Genomic DNA, 16,419 nt, shown 5'->3' with positions numbered 1-16,419 from the left:
CATTTACTGAAATAGTCTTGTGTGTGGATAATGGGCATTCTCTGTCATATTTTCAATGCTTCCCTTCAGAAAGGTGTTGTTCCCAGTAGACTTAGGTATGCCATTGTGAAGCCCCTGCACAAAAAGGATGATAAAACAGAACTAACTGTCGACCTATCTCTTTGCTGACAGCTTTCTATAAAATTCTATAAAAGCTAATACATGTAAGAATTACTGATCATCTCATGAAGAATGGAGATCTCAGCAAGAGCCAGTTTGGCTTTCAAAAGGGCTGTTCAACAGAAGATGCACTTGCAAATGAAGTCCTAGAAACCCTTAATGAAAAAAATGCTAGCACTTGGTGTCTTCTGTGATTTGTCTAAAGTGTTTGACTGTGTTGATCACCATATTCTCTTGCAAAAAGCAAAATTAGTAGGAATAAGTGGTGTTACAGGCAATTGGCTTCAGTCGTATCTCCAAGACAGAAAACAAAAAGTTGTCTTCAATAGCTCAGATGGAGTATGTGAAATTTCCTCACATTCTGAATCGAGTTCCATTACATGTGGAGTGCCTCGGAGCTCAATTCTTGGGCCATTATTATTCCTGATTTTTATAAATGATCTACCATCATATACAAGCCTGTTGTATAAATTTACTTTATTTGCTGATGATACCACAATTTTTATGAGCAGTAGAACAGATAGTAATCTTGAGGAATCCATTAATAACATACTCTCAGATGTGGTTAATTGCTTCAAGGTGAATGGTCTCTCGTGGTTAAATGGTTCAAGGTGAATGGTCTCTCATTAAATTCCAGTATGACCAGCTTTATTTAGTTCTGTACAAAAACAGAAAAAGTGAGAGTGATAAGTGTGTGATGTGGTAATCAGCCAATAGAAAGAATGGAAACAACAAAGTTTCTTGCAGTGCACATTGATAAGAAAATAAACTGGTCTTAACATTCAAGGGTCACTCCAAAAGAAATGCCCACTATTTTTGTAAAAATACAGTTTTCATTCTGCATGTGTGAAAGTTTTACAGTGTGTAGATACATCCTTCCTGCTTGTTTTCAAACTTAGTTCAACCTGTCCCGTGACTGGCACCGTCAAAGCACGTGTTAGAGATGGCTGCTACACTTGACGTTCGTCAGAAGCAACGTGCTGTCATAGAATTTCTGTGCTGTGAAAATGAGACAGTGGGAAACATCCACAAGAGGTTGGAAAAGATGTATGGAGATGCTGCTGTCGATCACAGTACAGTTAGTTGGTGGGCAAGCAGGTTATGTAATGAAAGCGGGCACGGCAATATTGAGGATTGTCCTCGCAGTGGCAGGCTTCGTACTGCACACACTCCAGACAATGTGCAAAGAGTTAACGAATTGGTGACTGCTGACAAACGCATCACAGTGAGTGAATTGTCACGCTATGTTGGAATAGGGGACGGAAGTGTTGGTGTTAAAAAAAGTTTGGATGAATTGTGACAGGTGATGAAACATGGCTCCATAATTTTTCACCAGAGATGAAGAGGGAAGAGACAAAGGGGCAGTCAATCGAGTGGCATCATGTAAATTCATCAAAAAAAAAAAAAAAAAAAAAAAAAAAAAAAAAAAAAAAAAAAAAAAAAAAAAAAAAAGGATTCAAGAACATAGCTTCTGCTGGAAAAGTTATGGCTATGGTGTTTTTCGATTCCAAAGAACTCTTGCTTGTGGACATCATGCCAACTGGAACCACCATAAATTCTGATGTGTATGTGATGACACTGAAGAAACTTCAAGCTTGACTGTGTCATGTTCGACCACATCGGCAAAAGCAGGCTGTTTTGCTGTTGCATGATAATGCATGGGCATGGCCACATGTCAGTCAAAAAACCATGGAAGCGATTGCAAAACTTGGATGGACAACACTGAAACACCTGCCTTACAGTCCTGACCTGGCTCCATGTGACTATCATCTCTCTGGGAAACTGAAACACTCTCTTCGTGGAACAAGGTTTGAAGATGATGACTCCCTTGTGCACGCTGCCAAACAGTGGCTCCAACAGGTTGGTCCAGAATTTTAGCGTGCGGGTATACAGGCTCTGGTTCCAAGATGGCGTAAGGCAGTTGAGAGGGATAGAAATTATTTGGAGAAATGAAAATATTTTTCCAAGGATGTATCTACACACTGTAAGACTTTCAAACATGTAGAATGAAAGATGGATTTAAAAAAAAATAGTGCGCATTTCTTTTGGAGTGACCTTCGTATTATAGATGTCTGCAAGAGGCTTAGCTCTGCTATGTATGCTTTACGGTTTGTCACTACACATGTTGAACCTAACACTGCAAAAGTGGCATACTATGGCTATTTTCACTCACTTGTTGAGTATGGTATTATTTTTTGTGGTAACTAGCCATTAGCAAGGAAAGTGTTCATTGCTCAGAAGCAAACTTAATGTTCATTGCTCAGAAGCGAGCTTTACGAGTTATATGTGGATTGCGCCCAAGAGACTCGTGTAGAAATAGCTTTTGAAAACTTAAAATATACACAACTACATGCCAATATATTTTTTCTCTCATGTGTTTTGTGTGTAAAAATATAGAGATATTTCAACCAAACAGTAATTATCATGAGTGAGGAAGAATGACATATACAGCGAGCATAGAAATTTGAGCTTGACGCAAAATGGTGTCCACTACACTGGAACAGAACTCTTCAACGCTCTTCCTCCTGATATAAAGTCAGAGATTCATAGCAAGCATAAGTTTAAGAAAGCACTAAAAATATTTATGCTAGAAAAAGCTTTGTACAGTCTATATGAATTTTTAAATTAATAAATTGTAAAATTTTAATATGATACAAGTTGACATAACACCACTAAGAATGTTATTTAACTTGAGCTCTGTATCTGTGTGTACTCTATATGTTTTTCCACAGTGCTTCAATGATCATAAGAAAATATGTATCGTCTTTTTCCTGTATTGCTGCTCAAAGAATTTACTGTATAAATTTTTATATAATTATGTGCTCACATGTCTATATGTGCTATAAGAGTATCACATTATATTAGTATAAAACTGACTCATTCCATGTCCTTGTGAACCCAACACAGTTGGACCTATGGAACACAAAATCAAATCAAATCAAATCTCAGCGAGAAGCACACCAGAGAGATGGGGAGTGTACAAATTGTGTGTTAATAATGTATTCATTTGGAAGTGGACAAATAGTGTTAAACGTAGCCTCTACCATGCATTATGTTGATTTCCTGAGTATCTATGTAAATGTTGAGTTTATTGTCTAGTCGAAATGGACGGTATTTGAGACTTGGACAACAATGGAGGAGGGAAATGTCTGTGACTGTTTTTGTGTGAAGCATGTCGTCATTCTACTGCAGCGACTTAATATGCCAAAAAATTATTTTAAAATGGTGGACTGAAAATTTAAAACTCTCTTCACAAATAATAGTAAACCGCTTTGCTGACTCACTCAGCATAATAATATTGTAATAATGGTTCCAAGACTGGTAAATTTTAGTTATTTATTTTACATTCTAAAACATTTTAACATTTAAGTTAAGTGTTATGAAATGATGTGTGTATAGTGTGTGCAGTGACTGACAGTGAGATATGAGTGAACAGTGTGGCATTAAATTATTTAATAAGTTATTTGTAAAAAAAAAGTATTGTATACCAGGAGTAAATCTAATGAGTGTGTCCACCTAGATGACTATAAATGTATGTTTATACAAATTAGCTTATTTTAGATTGGTCTAATCTTGTAAACACTTTGAGATGTCCTATATCCTTGTAAAAAGAGATCTATGGATGAAGAAGCTACTACTATACTACTGCCACCACTACTACTACTACTTCTTGAGCCTTACAGGAGTCCAAGTGTCATTCAGTGTTGCAACTAATGAGGTTCATTGTTATTGCTCTGCAGGTGTCTGACACGGTTGTGGAACCTTACAATGCTACTCTCTCAGTTCACCAGCTGGTTGAGAATTCAGACGAGACATACTGCATAGATAATGAGGCCCTCTACGACATCTGTTTCCGTACATTAAAACTGACGACACCAACGTATGGAGATTTAAACCATTTAGTATCTGCTGCAATGTCTGGTGTTACTACATGCCTAAGGTATGTATTTACAAAATGTTATCCTATATACTAGAAAAACTTCTGAGGATGTACATCACAAGGTCTAACAGCACTGCTTTTTTGTGAACTATTTTTTTCCAATTTTACCTAATAAATACTGTTGTGGCCAACTGAAGGGAGTCATAGTTACTACCAGCACTGGCAGGTCCCCTCACCTCTCCACAGGAGCCAAGCAGAAAACGAATGAACTTGCGTATTTGGATCTGCCACTGGATAGGAAACAAGCATATATTGATACTCAAGATTTTGGGTTGCCTGTCATCCTAAGTAATGCATAAATGGCACAAATTGCCAAAGCTCCGGGCATTCAAGGGAGCACCTGATATTCCTTCCCTGAGCACCACCTGCTCAGACTCTAAGTATGATCCTGAGACATCTACAGAAACCCTTGTAGGACAGGACTGAGCACCACACTGCAGATAAGCATAATTTAATACACCTGCTGTGACTGACCAGCTGGTCCCATCCCTGTCATTTCACCTGTAGTTTAGTACTTCCCATTGACACTGTTCTTCCCCTGCAATTACTTTTAACAAAAGATTCTTCAAATGTCACAAAATAAAATAAGTTCAAATATCACAAAATAAAATAGCTCATTTGGAAAGGTTGAAAAAAATCAGTAAGTTGTAAATAAATTTTTATTGGAATGCTTGATCTAGGTTTCAACAATTTTAAAATTGTCTGCTTCAGAAGGTGTAATGGACCTTGTTCGTCAGTTGCTGATTAAATATACTGAATAAAGCCAAATGGGTCATGTCATATTCATCATTCATCTTGAGGACACATAATAATAAGCCATGACTTGTGACCCCTACACTTTTATATGCACACAAATAATATAATAGCGTTGCAGTCCTATTCACGGTTTATGGTTATTTGTGTTCATAAGAAGGTTGTCAAACATGACGAGCTTTTTGTCTTTATTCAATGTACTTAATGAGCATCCAATGTAATAAGGTCCAATGTCAAGAATTCCAATAAAGGTTTATTTGCAACTGGTTGGCTGATTTTTTCATCCTCTCCAAGTTCACTGTCACACCATTGCTGAAACTAGGTAGCATCTAGCGTGTCTCAATGTATCAGGATAAACTTGAGGATAGTGGCTTCCCTCACGGTGCAGCCTAAGAAACAAAAGTCTCGGTCTTGTGGAAATAGTTCAATCCTAACACATTTTGGACTGCTCCACAAGAAAGCAAATGAGTGGCACAGAGATGGCGTTGATATGAATTCAAATTTGTTTTGTTCGTACACGATGCACAGTAATGCACCAGTGTAACTTTATCTGTGTAATTTTTTTGTTTATATATTGGACAGGCTGTTGGCATTTTGGTGCAGAGAAACTGTAGTACTCTCTCAGTTAAATACGTTTTAGGTAGTAGATTTCTATTATAAAGTGGTAGAAGTTGTTCATTTTGTGATTATGAAAGAGTTCTTCAACAGTTTCAAGTTTTATTTTATAAAAAATTGTGCTTAATTTCTTCTACCCCTAAGAGAAAAGTAACATGAATGCCCACTGGCTTGGATTGTGGGTATGCTCATGCTGTGAAAAAGTTTTGAGTATACTATCAGCAACCAATATGCAATGTAATGCTGGAAGAATCACAGCCAATGAAATGCTGACTCTCCAGTAGTTCTCAGATGTGAAAATTGCACAAGTTCATGTATACTCATGAAAAGACATATATTCTTTGGGGAAGATCCACAGCTACACTCTGATGGTTTGATAATGCCAGAACACTTACGAGCCAATTACAGGCAAAGAAAATATCACTACAATGGAAAATCCAGGATGGAATGTAACAATATTAGTTGTGCCTATCTGTGACTCAGCATGTCTGCTACGTGGTGAGTAGCATCTTTCCTTTTCATAGTACTGAAAATATCACAACATGTGAAGAACAAATGATTAGATAATATTATGAAAGGGGCAGATTGCTGCTTACCATATACAGGAGACAATGAATTGCAGGTAGGCACAACAAAAAGACTGCTATACATTTAAGCTTTTGGCTAAAAGGCCTTGTATTAAAGTAGAAAACACATACATATTCACAAAAGCACACCACTGTCCTTGGCCACTGAGTCCGGGCCTCTGTAGTCAGAGACTGGTCGTGTGTGTGTGTGTGTGTGTGTGTGTGTGTGTGTGTGTGTGTGTGTGTGTGTGTGTGTGTGTGTGTGTGTGTGAGTTGAGCTTGTTCGAATATCTGTGTTTTCTACTTTAGAAGAAGACCTTCTGGCACAAAGCTTAAACATATAGCAGTCTCTTTGTTGTGCCTGTCCACGACTTACTTCTCTACATGGTGAGTAGCACTTTAGCCAGTTCATGATACTGTTATTTGAGCCTGGATTTTCCATTGTGTGTATCAATGAACTGAATATTTTTAAAAGAGCTTTAGTCCATTATTTGGTGATTTTGAGCTTAGCATTGCTTCGGATACTACATTTATAACTCCATTAAAGAGGTATCTGTGTGTCAGAGTGTGTGCATCCTATAGGATTATGAAGAACAATATTATTTTTATAGAGGCATCAGTTGATGACTCATCTCCTTTTAAAAGTAAAGAGGCTTCAGTTGTTAGTCATGACCCTTTATAAATAAAGCTTAGAAAGCTGTACTGATGATGCTGCATATTATTTAGCATAGGTAGCATTACCATCACTGTTCACTACGAAACAACATGCTGCAGTTGTTTTGACTGCTGTGCATTAACTTTGTTAAGCATGTTGTTAAACATATATTGCAATTTAGGGTGCCAATAGTGCTTAACAATTATTTGTAATAAGGCGACTGTTGCCAATAGTATACCACACAAATACTTTCTTTCTTCTCAGTCATATTCTCAGCAGATTTCTGTTTTACCTAACCAATTCTGGGAAAGTCAATAAATTTCTACATTAATATCTAGTGAGAGAATACAGCTTTTTACCCTGTGACAGGAATTTTGGCATTGTAAAAAGGAAATTAAGGAAACACGGCAGATTGCTTACTTTATATGATGTCACCGTGATGGTTCTTACAATTTTGAAACAGATAAATTTCTTGACATGTGGAAAAATCAGGTCTACTGCCGGATGTTTGTGTCGCTCTGGCACAATATTTCGGCCACGTAACTCATTGCCTTCTTCAGGTGCAGTCTCAGGTAGCACCCTGAAGAAGGCAATGAGTTACGTGGCCGAAATATTGTGCCACAGTGACACAAATATCCGGCAGTAGACCCGATTGTTCCACATGTCAAGATCTCGCCGGGAAAGCCTGAAGAGATAAATTTCTTGTTAGAGAGGTTGCTGCTAATGAAATGCCAGACATCAAGTCATGGTGGCAACTGCACCACACAAAGACCAGAATTTCTGAAGAAACTCGAAGTACTTGAAGACAAGTGTAGGTGACATTTTCTATTAACACTTTTTCACAGTCTGATGACACAAAAAAGGTTGTATTACTGCTTCTACAATGATCAGTCACACTGTATGGGTCTCCAGCATGATAAATTGACAGTGATAGAGAAACTAGCTTCTCTATCAGGAAAGGAATCAGTTAAGTCTAATACAATCAATGACATAGAAAAACTCCAGTGTTATCTAAAGGATGAACACCTACCTTTCAATGTTATCTACGGGATGATCACCTACATCTACATCTACATTTATACTCCGCTAGCCACCCAACGGTGTGTGGCGGAGGGCACTTTACGTGCCACTGTCATTACCTCCCTTTTCTGTTCCAGTCGCGTATGGTTCGCGGGAAGAACGACTGTCTGAAAGCCTCTGTGCACACTTGAATCTCTCTAATTTTACATTCGTGATCTCCTCAGGAGGTATAAGTAGGCGGAAGCAATATATTCGATACCTCACCCAGAAATGCACCCTCTCGAAACCTGGACAGCAAGCTACATCGTGATGCAGAGCGCCTCTCTTGCAGAGTCTGCCACTTGAGTTTGCTAAACATCTCCGTAACATCACGGTTACCAAATAACCCTGTGACGAAACACGCCGCTCTTCTTTGGATCTTCTCTATCTCCTCCGTCAACCCGATCTGGTACGGATCCCACACTGATGAGCAATACTCAAGTATAGGTCGAACGAGTGTTTTGTAAGCCACCTCCTTTGTTGATGGACTACATTTTCTAAGGACTCTCACAATGAATCTCAACCTGGTACCCGCCTTACCAACAATTAATTTTATATGATCATTCCACTTCAAATCATTCCGCATGCATACTCCCAGATATTTTACAGAAGTAACTGCTACCAGTGTTTGTTCTGCTATCATGTAATCATACAATAAAGGATCCTTCTTTCTATGTATTCGCAGTACATTACATTTGTCTATGTTAAGGGTCAGTTGCCACTCCCTGAACCAAGTGCCTATTTGCTGCAGATCTTCCTGCATTTCTCTACAATTTTCTAATGCTGCAACTTCTCTGTATACTACAGCATCATCCATGAAAAGCCGCATGGAACTTCTGACATTATCTACTAGGTCATTTATATATATTGTGAAGAGCAATGGTCCCATAACACTCCCCTGTGGCACGCCAGAGGTTGCTTTAACATCTGTAGATGTCTCTCCATTGATAACAACATGCTGTGTTCTGTTTGCTAAAAACTCTTCAATCCAGCCACACAGCTGGTCTGATATTCCGTAGGCTCTTACTTTGTTTATCAGGCGACAGTGCGGAACTGTATCGAACGCCTTCCGGAAGTCAAGAAAAATAGCATCTACCTGGGAGCCTGTATCTAATATTTTCTGGGTCTCATGAACAAATAAAGTGAGTTGGGTCTCACATGATCACTGTTTCCGGAATCCATGTTGATTCCTACAGAGTAGACTCTGGGTTTCCAAAAACAACATGATACTTGAGCAAAAAACATGTTCTAAAATTCTACAACAGCTCAACATCAGAGATATAGGTCTATAGTTTTGTGCATCTGCTCGATGAACCTTCTTGAAGACTGGGACTACCTGTGCGCTCTTCCACATTTGGAACCTTCCGTTCCTCTAGAAACTTGTGGTACACACGGCTGTTAGAAGGGGGGCAAGTTCTTTCTATGAATAAATCTTGGGGTGGCCTGTGTGGAATAATAGCCAAGACAAGTGAATGAACTCCAAACATTGATTATTGCTGTAGAATGATGCATTAGTATTGAGAAATGTAGCACTGTACATGTCATATTGTACATGATAACATCATTCAGCTTTTACCCAACACCTGTCTTCACTCTTCAGCTCAATGCTGTATATCCTGAAATCAGTCAGAAACTGAAATATTTTTCTGTACAGGTTTTTTCATGTCCCATTCACAGCTAAAACAAGGGAAGCATGACTGCTTATATACACTGAAGGGCCAAAGAAACTGATATAGGCATGCTTCTTCAAATACAGAGATATGTTAACAGGCAGAAAATGACAGTGTAGTCAGCAACACCTAAGTAAGATGGTAAGTATCTGTCACAGTTGGAAGAATGTTTACTGCTACTACGATGACAGGTTATCAAGATGTAATTGAGTTTGAACATGGTGTTATAGTCGGCGCACAAGCGATGGGACACATCGTCTCTGAGGTAGCAATGAAGTGGGGATTTTCCTGTATGACCATTTCACAAGTGTACCATGAATACCAGGAAACCAGTAAAACATCAAATCTCTGACACTGCTGCGGCTGGAAAAAGATCTTGCAAGAATGGGACCAATGATGATGGAAGAGAATCATTCAACGTGACAGAAGTGCAACTCTTCGGCAAATTGCTGCAGATTTCACTGCTGAGCTATCTGCAAGTGTCAGCATGTGAACAATTCAATGAAACGTCATCGATATGGACTTTCAGAGCCAGGCCCGCTCATGTACCCTTGATGACTGCACGACACAAAGCTTTACGTATCGAATGGGCCCGTCAACACTTGACATTGGCCTGCTGCTGATTGAAAGCATGTTGCCTGACTGGACAAGTCTCATTTCAAATTGTGTTGAGCAGATGGACATGTACATGTTTGGAGACCTCCTCATGAATCCATGGACCCTGTATGTCAGCAGGGGACTGTTCAAGCAGGTGCAAGTTCTGCAATGGTGTGGGGCGTGTGGAGTTGGAGTGAAATGAGACCCCTGATGCGTCTAGATACGACTTTGACAGGTGACACATACGTAAGTATCCTGTGTGACCACCTGCATCTAATCATGCTCAATGTGAATTCCGATGGACTTTGGCAATTCCAGCAGGACAATGCAACACCCCACACATCCAGTATTGCTACAGGGTGGGTCCAGGAACACTCTTCTTAGTTTAAACACTTCGGCTGGCCACTAAACTTCCCAGGCATGAACATTATTGAGCATATATGAGATGCCTTGCAACATTCAGTTGAGAAGAGGTCTCCACCCCCTCATACATGAAGTCATTTCCCTCTGGCATTGCTTCACACATTAGTCGAGTCCATGCAACATTGTGTTGCACACTTCTGCATGTTTGTGGGGGCACTACATGGTATTAGGTAGGTGTACCAGTTTATTTAGCTCTGCAGTGTAGTTCTCAGGAAAATAGTATACATCCAATTTTAACTTGATGATCTCTCTGGATGATGTATGTATGGTAGCTGCAGTACATTTTCCTCATTTTTCACTGAAACTGGCCTCCTGAAATTTTGTAAGAAGGCTTTTGCGGGGGTAAACGTCTTTCTGTGAACACCTGGGGGTTTAGATTTTTCAATACTTTTATGCCACTTTTCTAACGTCAAGACATCCTGTAACACCATCAATTTAGTTTAGAAATATTTCAGAACCGACTTCCTGACACTTAAATCGATACTTGATGTTAACAAATTTCTCTTCTTCAGAAACGCTTTCCTTGCCATTGCCAGTCTACATTTTATATCCTCTCTACTTCGACCATCATCAGTTATTTTGCTCCCCAAATAGCAAAACTCCTTTACTACTTTAAGTGTCTCATTTCCTAATCTAATTCCCTCAGCATCACCAGATTTAATTCAACTACATTCCATTATCCTCGTTTTGCTTTTATTGATGTTCGTCTTATATCCTCCTTTCAAGACACTGTCCATTCTGTTGAACTGCTCTTCCAAGTCCTTTGCTGTCTCTGACAGAACTACAATGTCATTGGTGAACCTCAAAGTTTTCATTTAATCATACAATAAAGCTGAATGCCCTCAGGAAAAATTACGGCTGTAGTTTCCCCTTGCTTTCAGCCATTCGCAGTACCAAAACAGCAAGGCTGTGTGTTTAAAAAAAATGCGAAATGTAGTTTTTTATATCTCCAAAAGTATTTGTGGGATGTACATGAAACATTGCACACCATAACTCACCAACACCAGGTCTTAGAATATAAAATTTCATTCTCCTATTGCTTTCCATTATTTCACAAATCTAGGGTAAAGTTGACGATTTTCAAAAAGTGCTAAAAATGTGTATTTTTAGTCAAATTTTTCAAAAAAAGTGTCTTCTCCAAACTCTTCTAAACTATGGTCATTAGAAAGAGCATATTCTAAACTAGCTAGAAAGCACTCAAATTATACCTGAAATCTTTTATTTTGCCTTATACATGTTTATTAATGTCTGGGATAAGTGAAATAAGAAGTCCTGATGATGAATAGGACCTAGCGTAAGTCCGAATAGCAAAAGAATAAAAATAGAAACAATGTTATTTCTTAATTGTTACCCCCCCCCTCTCTCTCTATCTCTCTCTCTCTCTCTCTCTCTCTCTCTCTCTCACACACACACACACACACACACACACACACCACAATTATTAAGAATGAATGTAAATTGTAAAATTTATTTGCATAATCATCTAATTATTAGTTGCCTGTTTAATGAACAACACCAGCTTACTAATGGAAAAGAAGTGTATAAATGAGTTGCTATGGTCCATGGTGGCTTAACCACTGCTAGTTTTATTTCACCTGAGAAAACCAGCATTCCCATTGCCATAGGGGCCACGCCCGATAGCTTAGCAACAACAACCACAGGTGGGTTTCTTTACCACACGACCCCAAGCCTGTTAAGGGTTTCTTTACACAGGTTCCCAAGCCTGATAGTAAAATTATTTAAGTGCCCTGTGTAAAATTAGAAGGCACTCTTGGGTTCCTTAGATTGTTTCCTCTAACCTATTTTTGATATGCTACATTAATTTTCTGATGAATATCAAGAGGAATGGTGTATTGTCGGCCCAATGAATTCACTAATGGAGCTGGAATAACTGCAATAATGTGGTGTTCCGGAACCCAGCACTTGTCATTTCTTGGTGGCCAATAAAATGAATTTGCTGGACCATGTGGGTGCATAAAGTTTATTAATGCATACCTTTGCCCTGTGGAGGTCTCACAGATATTCCCAATCCACCACACGTTTTCATAGATGCATGCAACATATTGTCCTGGTTGGAGAGCAGACATTAATATGCCTCCTTCATTACTGTTACCCATTTTAGCTATAAAAGATGAACAATCATTTGAAACTCTGCTGACCTGAATTGTTGTTTCATCAATAGGTAAAAAGTGATGATTTAAGGCCTTTAAGATGCAAGCTTTGATGCTTTGTAATGTAATGACAGATTTCACATTTTATTTTTTACATCTTCAATAAATTCATCCACTACCATTTGCTTCGTGTCCAGTGTGGCCCGATCAGTATGTATCCATTGCTTAAACACAATAACTCCCTGTGGCTCATGATCTAGGAAATGGCTGGCAGTTTTAGATGCTATAGCTTCAGGCCCAGGACACCTTTCACAGCAATGTTGCATGCACTGTTTTAGAGTTCAAACAACAAACTGCCTTGCTGAGAATCTCATAATTTTCACGTATACCAGCTCCACTAAGCATAAGCTTAACATTTTGGTGAATTGCACAGATGTAAACTGTGTGCATTCCAGCTGATCCTACTGTTACACACCATTTGGGTCTTAAGTTCACAAAACTTTGAGAACCCTATTTCTGGACCATTTATATTCTTATAGATAATATATATTTCCCGTAAATTGCAAAGTGACAATCTTTTCTGCATGTATGTCTTTCTGTCTAAAAGTCTAACTGAAACACTATCTTTTTTCCAGGGCACACCCTACTATACTCATTATCTTCAAAAAAATTTCGCACTCTACTAGCAACTTCTGCTGGTAAATTCCTGCTTTGCCTATTTTCGGGAAGTGCCAAAATGCCCTTCTCTGCCTTAAACTTCTGAGCATTCTTTCGCACATGCCAAACTGAGCTGCTGTTTATCTGACTGTCCAACTTACAGGTGCCAAGGTTAACATTTGCATCTGTTCTTTATGAATTGCATTCTGTATCTTGGCTTTCAGTTCAGTCAGCAAATGTGCATAGTCTGCACAGTTTTCACATTCCTTAATTTCACTAGCATCTTCAATTTGTAGGTTTACTCCCATTGCATTTACAATTCTGTTTTTAATCACATTTTGAGCCCTTTGAATTTTCTTTTTCACATATTGGGGCTTATCTTTGTAGCTTACTGTTCTCTTCACGGGTGAAATATTGATAGACAATAAGCTATTATTTAATTCTTCTTTTGGTGTAAAGTCCTCATCAGAATGTGATGATGAGGCTGATAAAGCTTCGTCCAATTGTTTATTTAAGGTAGTCCTGCAAGCCGGGCAAATTTTCTGACCTTGCTTTATGTTATTAACAAGCTGCTTCTTCAACGTATCAGAAGCCTTATAAGCTGTTTCAATATCAAGAGTGTGAATTCCTACCTTAACATTATGATTCACCTTCTCAAATGGATTGAAGCATTTTTTTGCAACCTCTCATATTGTGTCAATAACAGGGCTTCATGGTGTAGGCAACCTTCAGAGGTATTGTCTAGATTTGCTTCAGAACGTCGGACCAACAACTCTTTTCCCTCATCACTATAATCTGCAAACCATTTTAAAGCAACTTTTTTGGCAAAGAAAGTGACATGACACTTTGTTCCACTATCTCCTTGCCCAATTGAGCAGGAAGGTATGCTGTTCCCTTCTGCATCCATCATTAACTAAATAATGTATTTGGCCTCTAAGTGCAAATTATAATCTGCTTAAATTTCAGACAGATTGCTACTGAATGAAATTATACACGATATATAATACCAATGAAAAAATCTAATAAGAGATATATGCTATAAAAACACAATCAAAACAGTTTTTTGTAAATTAGATTACAAACTTTGATGGTCTTACGAATCACTTAACGAGCCACACTCAGTCAAGAGAACTCACTCACTATGCTGCAAACACACCACTGAAATACTGATTGTTCAAACAAGGCTCACAATAATGAAACAATCTGATTGTTAAAGTAATTGTTGCCATTATATTTTCCATAAACAGAGAATCTTGTGAATCTTCTCTGTGGAACTAGTGGTTACGTATTTACCAAGTTAGTAGTGATTAAATACAAAATCAAAGCTCTTAGATGTTTAACCAACCAATTTCACACGTTTCCCTAATAATTTTAAGACAAAAATTCACAGTTTAAAACACCTAGGTATTAAAATCTGTGCAATATTGATTGGAAAATTTAAATCACTTGATGCATGATTCAAGCAAACCGATTCTTTTTGGGAAAATGTTTTATACAATTGAATCCAAAAATTAGGTCTTCATTTCCTACTTGTAAATATTTATAATTTTGAGAAGTACAAAAAATATGAAGCTAGTATTCATTGAATTCTTTATGATCTCTCTCTCTCTCTCTCTCTCTCTCTCTCTCTCTCTCTCTCTCCCCTTTTTTTCTTTTTTTTTTTTTTTACAAATGAGAAGAGAGTTATGCAGATGAACACTTGCGATAAAAGCAGAAGGGCTATTTCTCATAGTTTTCAAGTTTTTCTGACAGTCTCATTGCCTATTTACCAGATCTTTTTATTTCAATTATTCAAGGCACTAATAAAAATTTATTAGGCATAATAAAATGTTTCAGGTATAATTTGAGTGTCAGAAAAATGTGTTCAAACTTCCAGTGCGCCTCTTTGATGATGCTACTTTTTAGGGCCTTATATGCTTGCATTGCAAAACCAAATCCACTTTTCTAGATTAGAATATGCTCTTTCTAATGACCATAGTTTAGAAGAGTTTGGAGAAAACACCTTTTTTGAAAAAATTGACTAAAAATACCCATTTTTAGGACTTTTTGAAAAATTTTCAAATTTACCCTAGATTTGTGAAATAATGGAAAGCAATAGGAGAATGAAATTTTGTATTCTAAGACCTTGTGTTGGTGAGTTATGGTGTGCAAAGTTTCATGTACATCTCACAATTCCTTTTGGAGATATAAAAAACTAAAGTTCCCATTTTTTTAAACAGTTATTTTTTCGCCCAAATTTGCTTTAAATTATGTATGTGAAAATTGCTCAGAAATCCTTTTCTTAATATTTTACTTTAAAGAGCTCTAAAAGTTGTAGAAGATGGCCAAGTTTTGTTTCTTTCATGCAAATACTTACAGAGATATCTCATCTCAAAGTTGCTGAAAATTCAAGGATGCACTATTGGAAGCTGTGCTATAGTTTCAAACAAGTGACTATATCTCTGCAAGTATTGAATTTCTGAAACTGAAGCTTTACCAGGCTTCATTGAGAACATGTGTGAATATTCATACAAAATTTCATCAAAATCCATGATGGTCATGTGGGAACATTTCTCGATATTAGACCACTTGGCATGGAATGGCCCTTTATCATAACTACTGCATTCAGCACCATCGGTTATCTGTCTCATTTATTCATATACAGACCTTTCCTGTGATTATTTCACTTTCACAATTCCCACAACTTCATTTTTCAGCAACAATCCATCTCTTAATGTGTGCTCCCACCACTCTCTCCTTTCGATTCATTCTGTCTAGTTGTCATATCACAGGATTCTTCATTCATTACTCAGTTAACAATCCTACTCAGTTAGTCTATCTGATTATGAACAGTCTCCTGTAACATCACATTACTAGGGCTTTTAATTGTTCAATATCTGTCTTCCTCATTGTCTACATTGCTCACCCAAATAGTGTTAGTTTCCAAACATAGCTTCCCATGCATCTTTTTCTGGTCTCAAGGTTGACATTTCTTTGTGTTAGAAGTTGTTTCTTTTTGTCTTCTGCTGTTTCTTTTGTCTTCTGCTGTTTCTTTTGTCTTCTGCTGTCTTTGTCCTTGTTGCATCTTCCTGTATCCGTTCTGCTTACAAGAGAACAAAATTGCTCATGTTTCATATTGAGCACAATATACTTTAGTTTTCCGTACATTACTGTGGACATCGCAGCCATCAGCCAGCACATGTTCCTTTTTATTAAACCTACAACTCAGTTCTGA

General features: G+C 37.9%; 1 protein-coding gene across 1 annotated transcript in view; it reads left to right on the top strand.

Annotated features, from left to right (window-relative positions):
• Positions 1-16,419, top strand: part of LOC126272822 (tubulin beta chain-like) — a 59,624-nt gene that overhangs the window by 22,862 nt on the left and 20,343 nt on the right. The window contains exon 4 of the mRNA XM_049976018.1: positions 3,900-4,099. Coding sequence (XP_049831975.1) covers positions 3,900-4,099 — 200 coding nt within the window. The remainder of the gene's footprint in view (positions 1-3,899; positions 4,100-16,419) is intronic.

Source organism: Schistocerca gregaria, chromosome 5 (genome assembly GCF_023897955.1).
Source record: "Schistocerca gregaria isolate iqSchGreg1 chromosome 5, iqSchGreg1.2, whole genome shotgun sequence".
Classification (NCBI taxonomy): domain Eukaryota; kingdom Metazoa; phylum Arthropoda; class Insecta; order Orthoptera; family Acrididae; genus Schistocerca; species Schistocerca gregaria.
The sequence above is the reverse complement of the archived record's forward strand: the minus strand, read 5'-3'. Positions and strand labels throughout refer to the sequence as shown.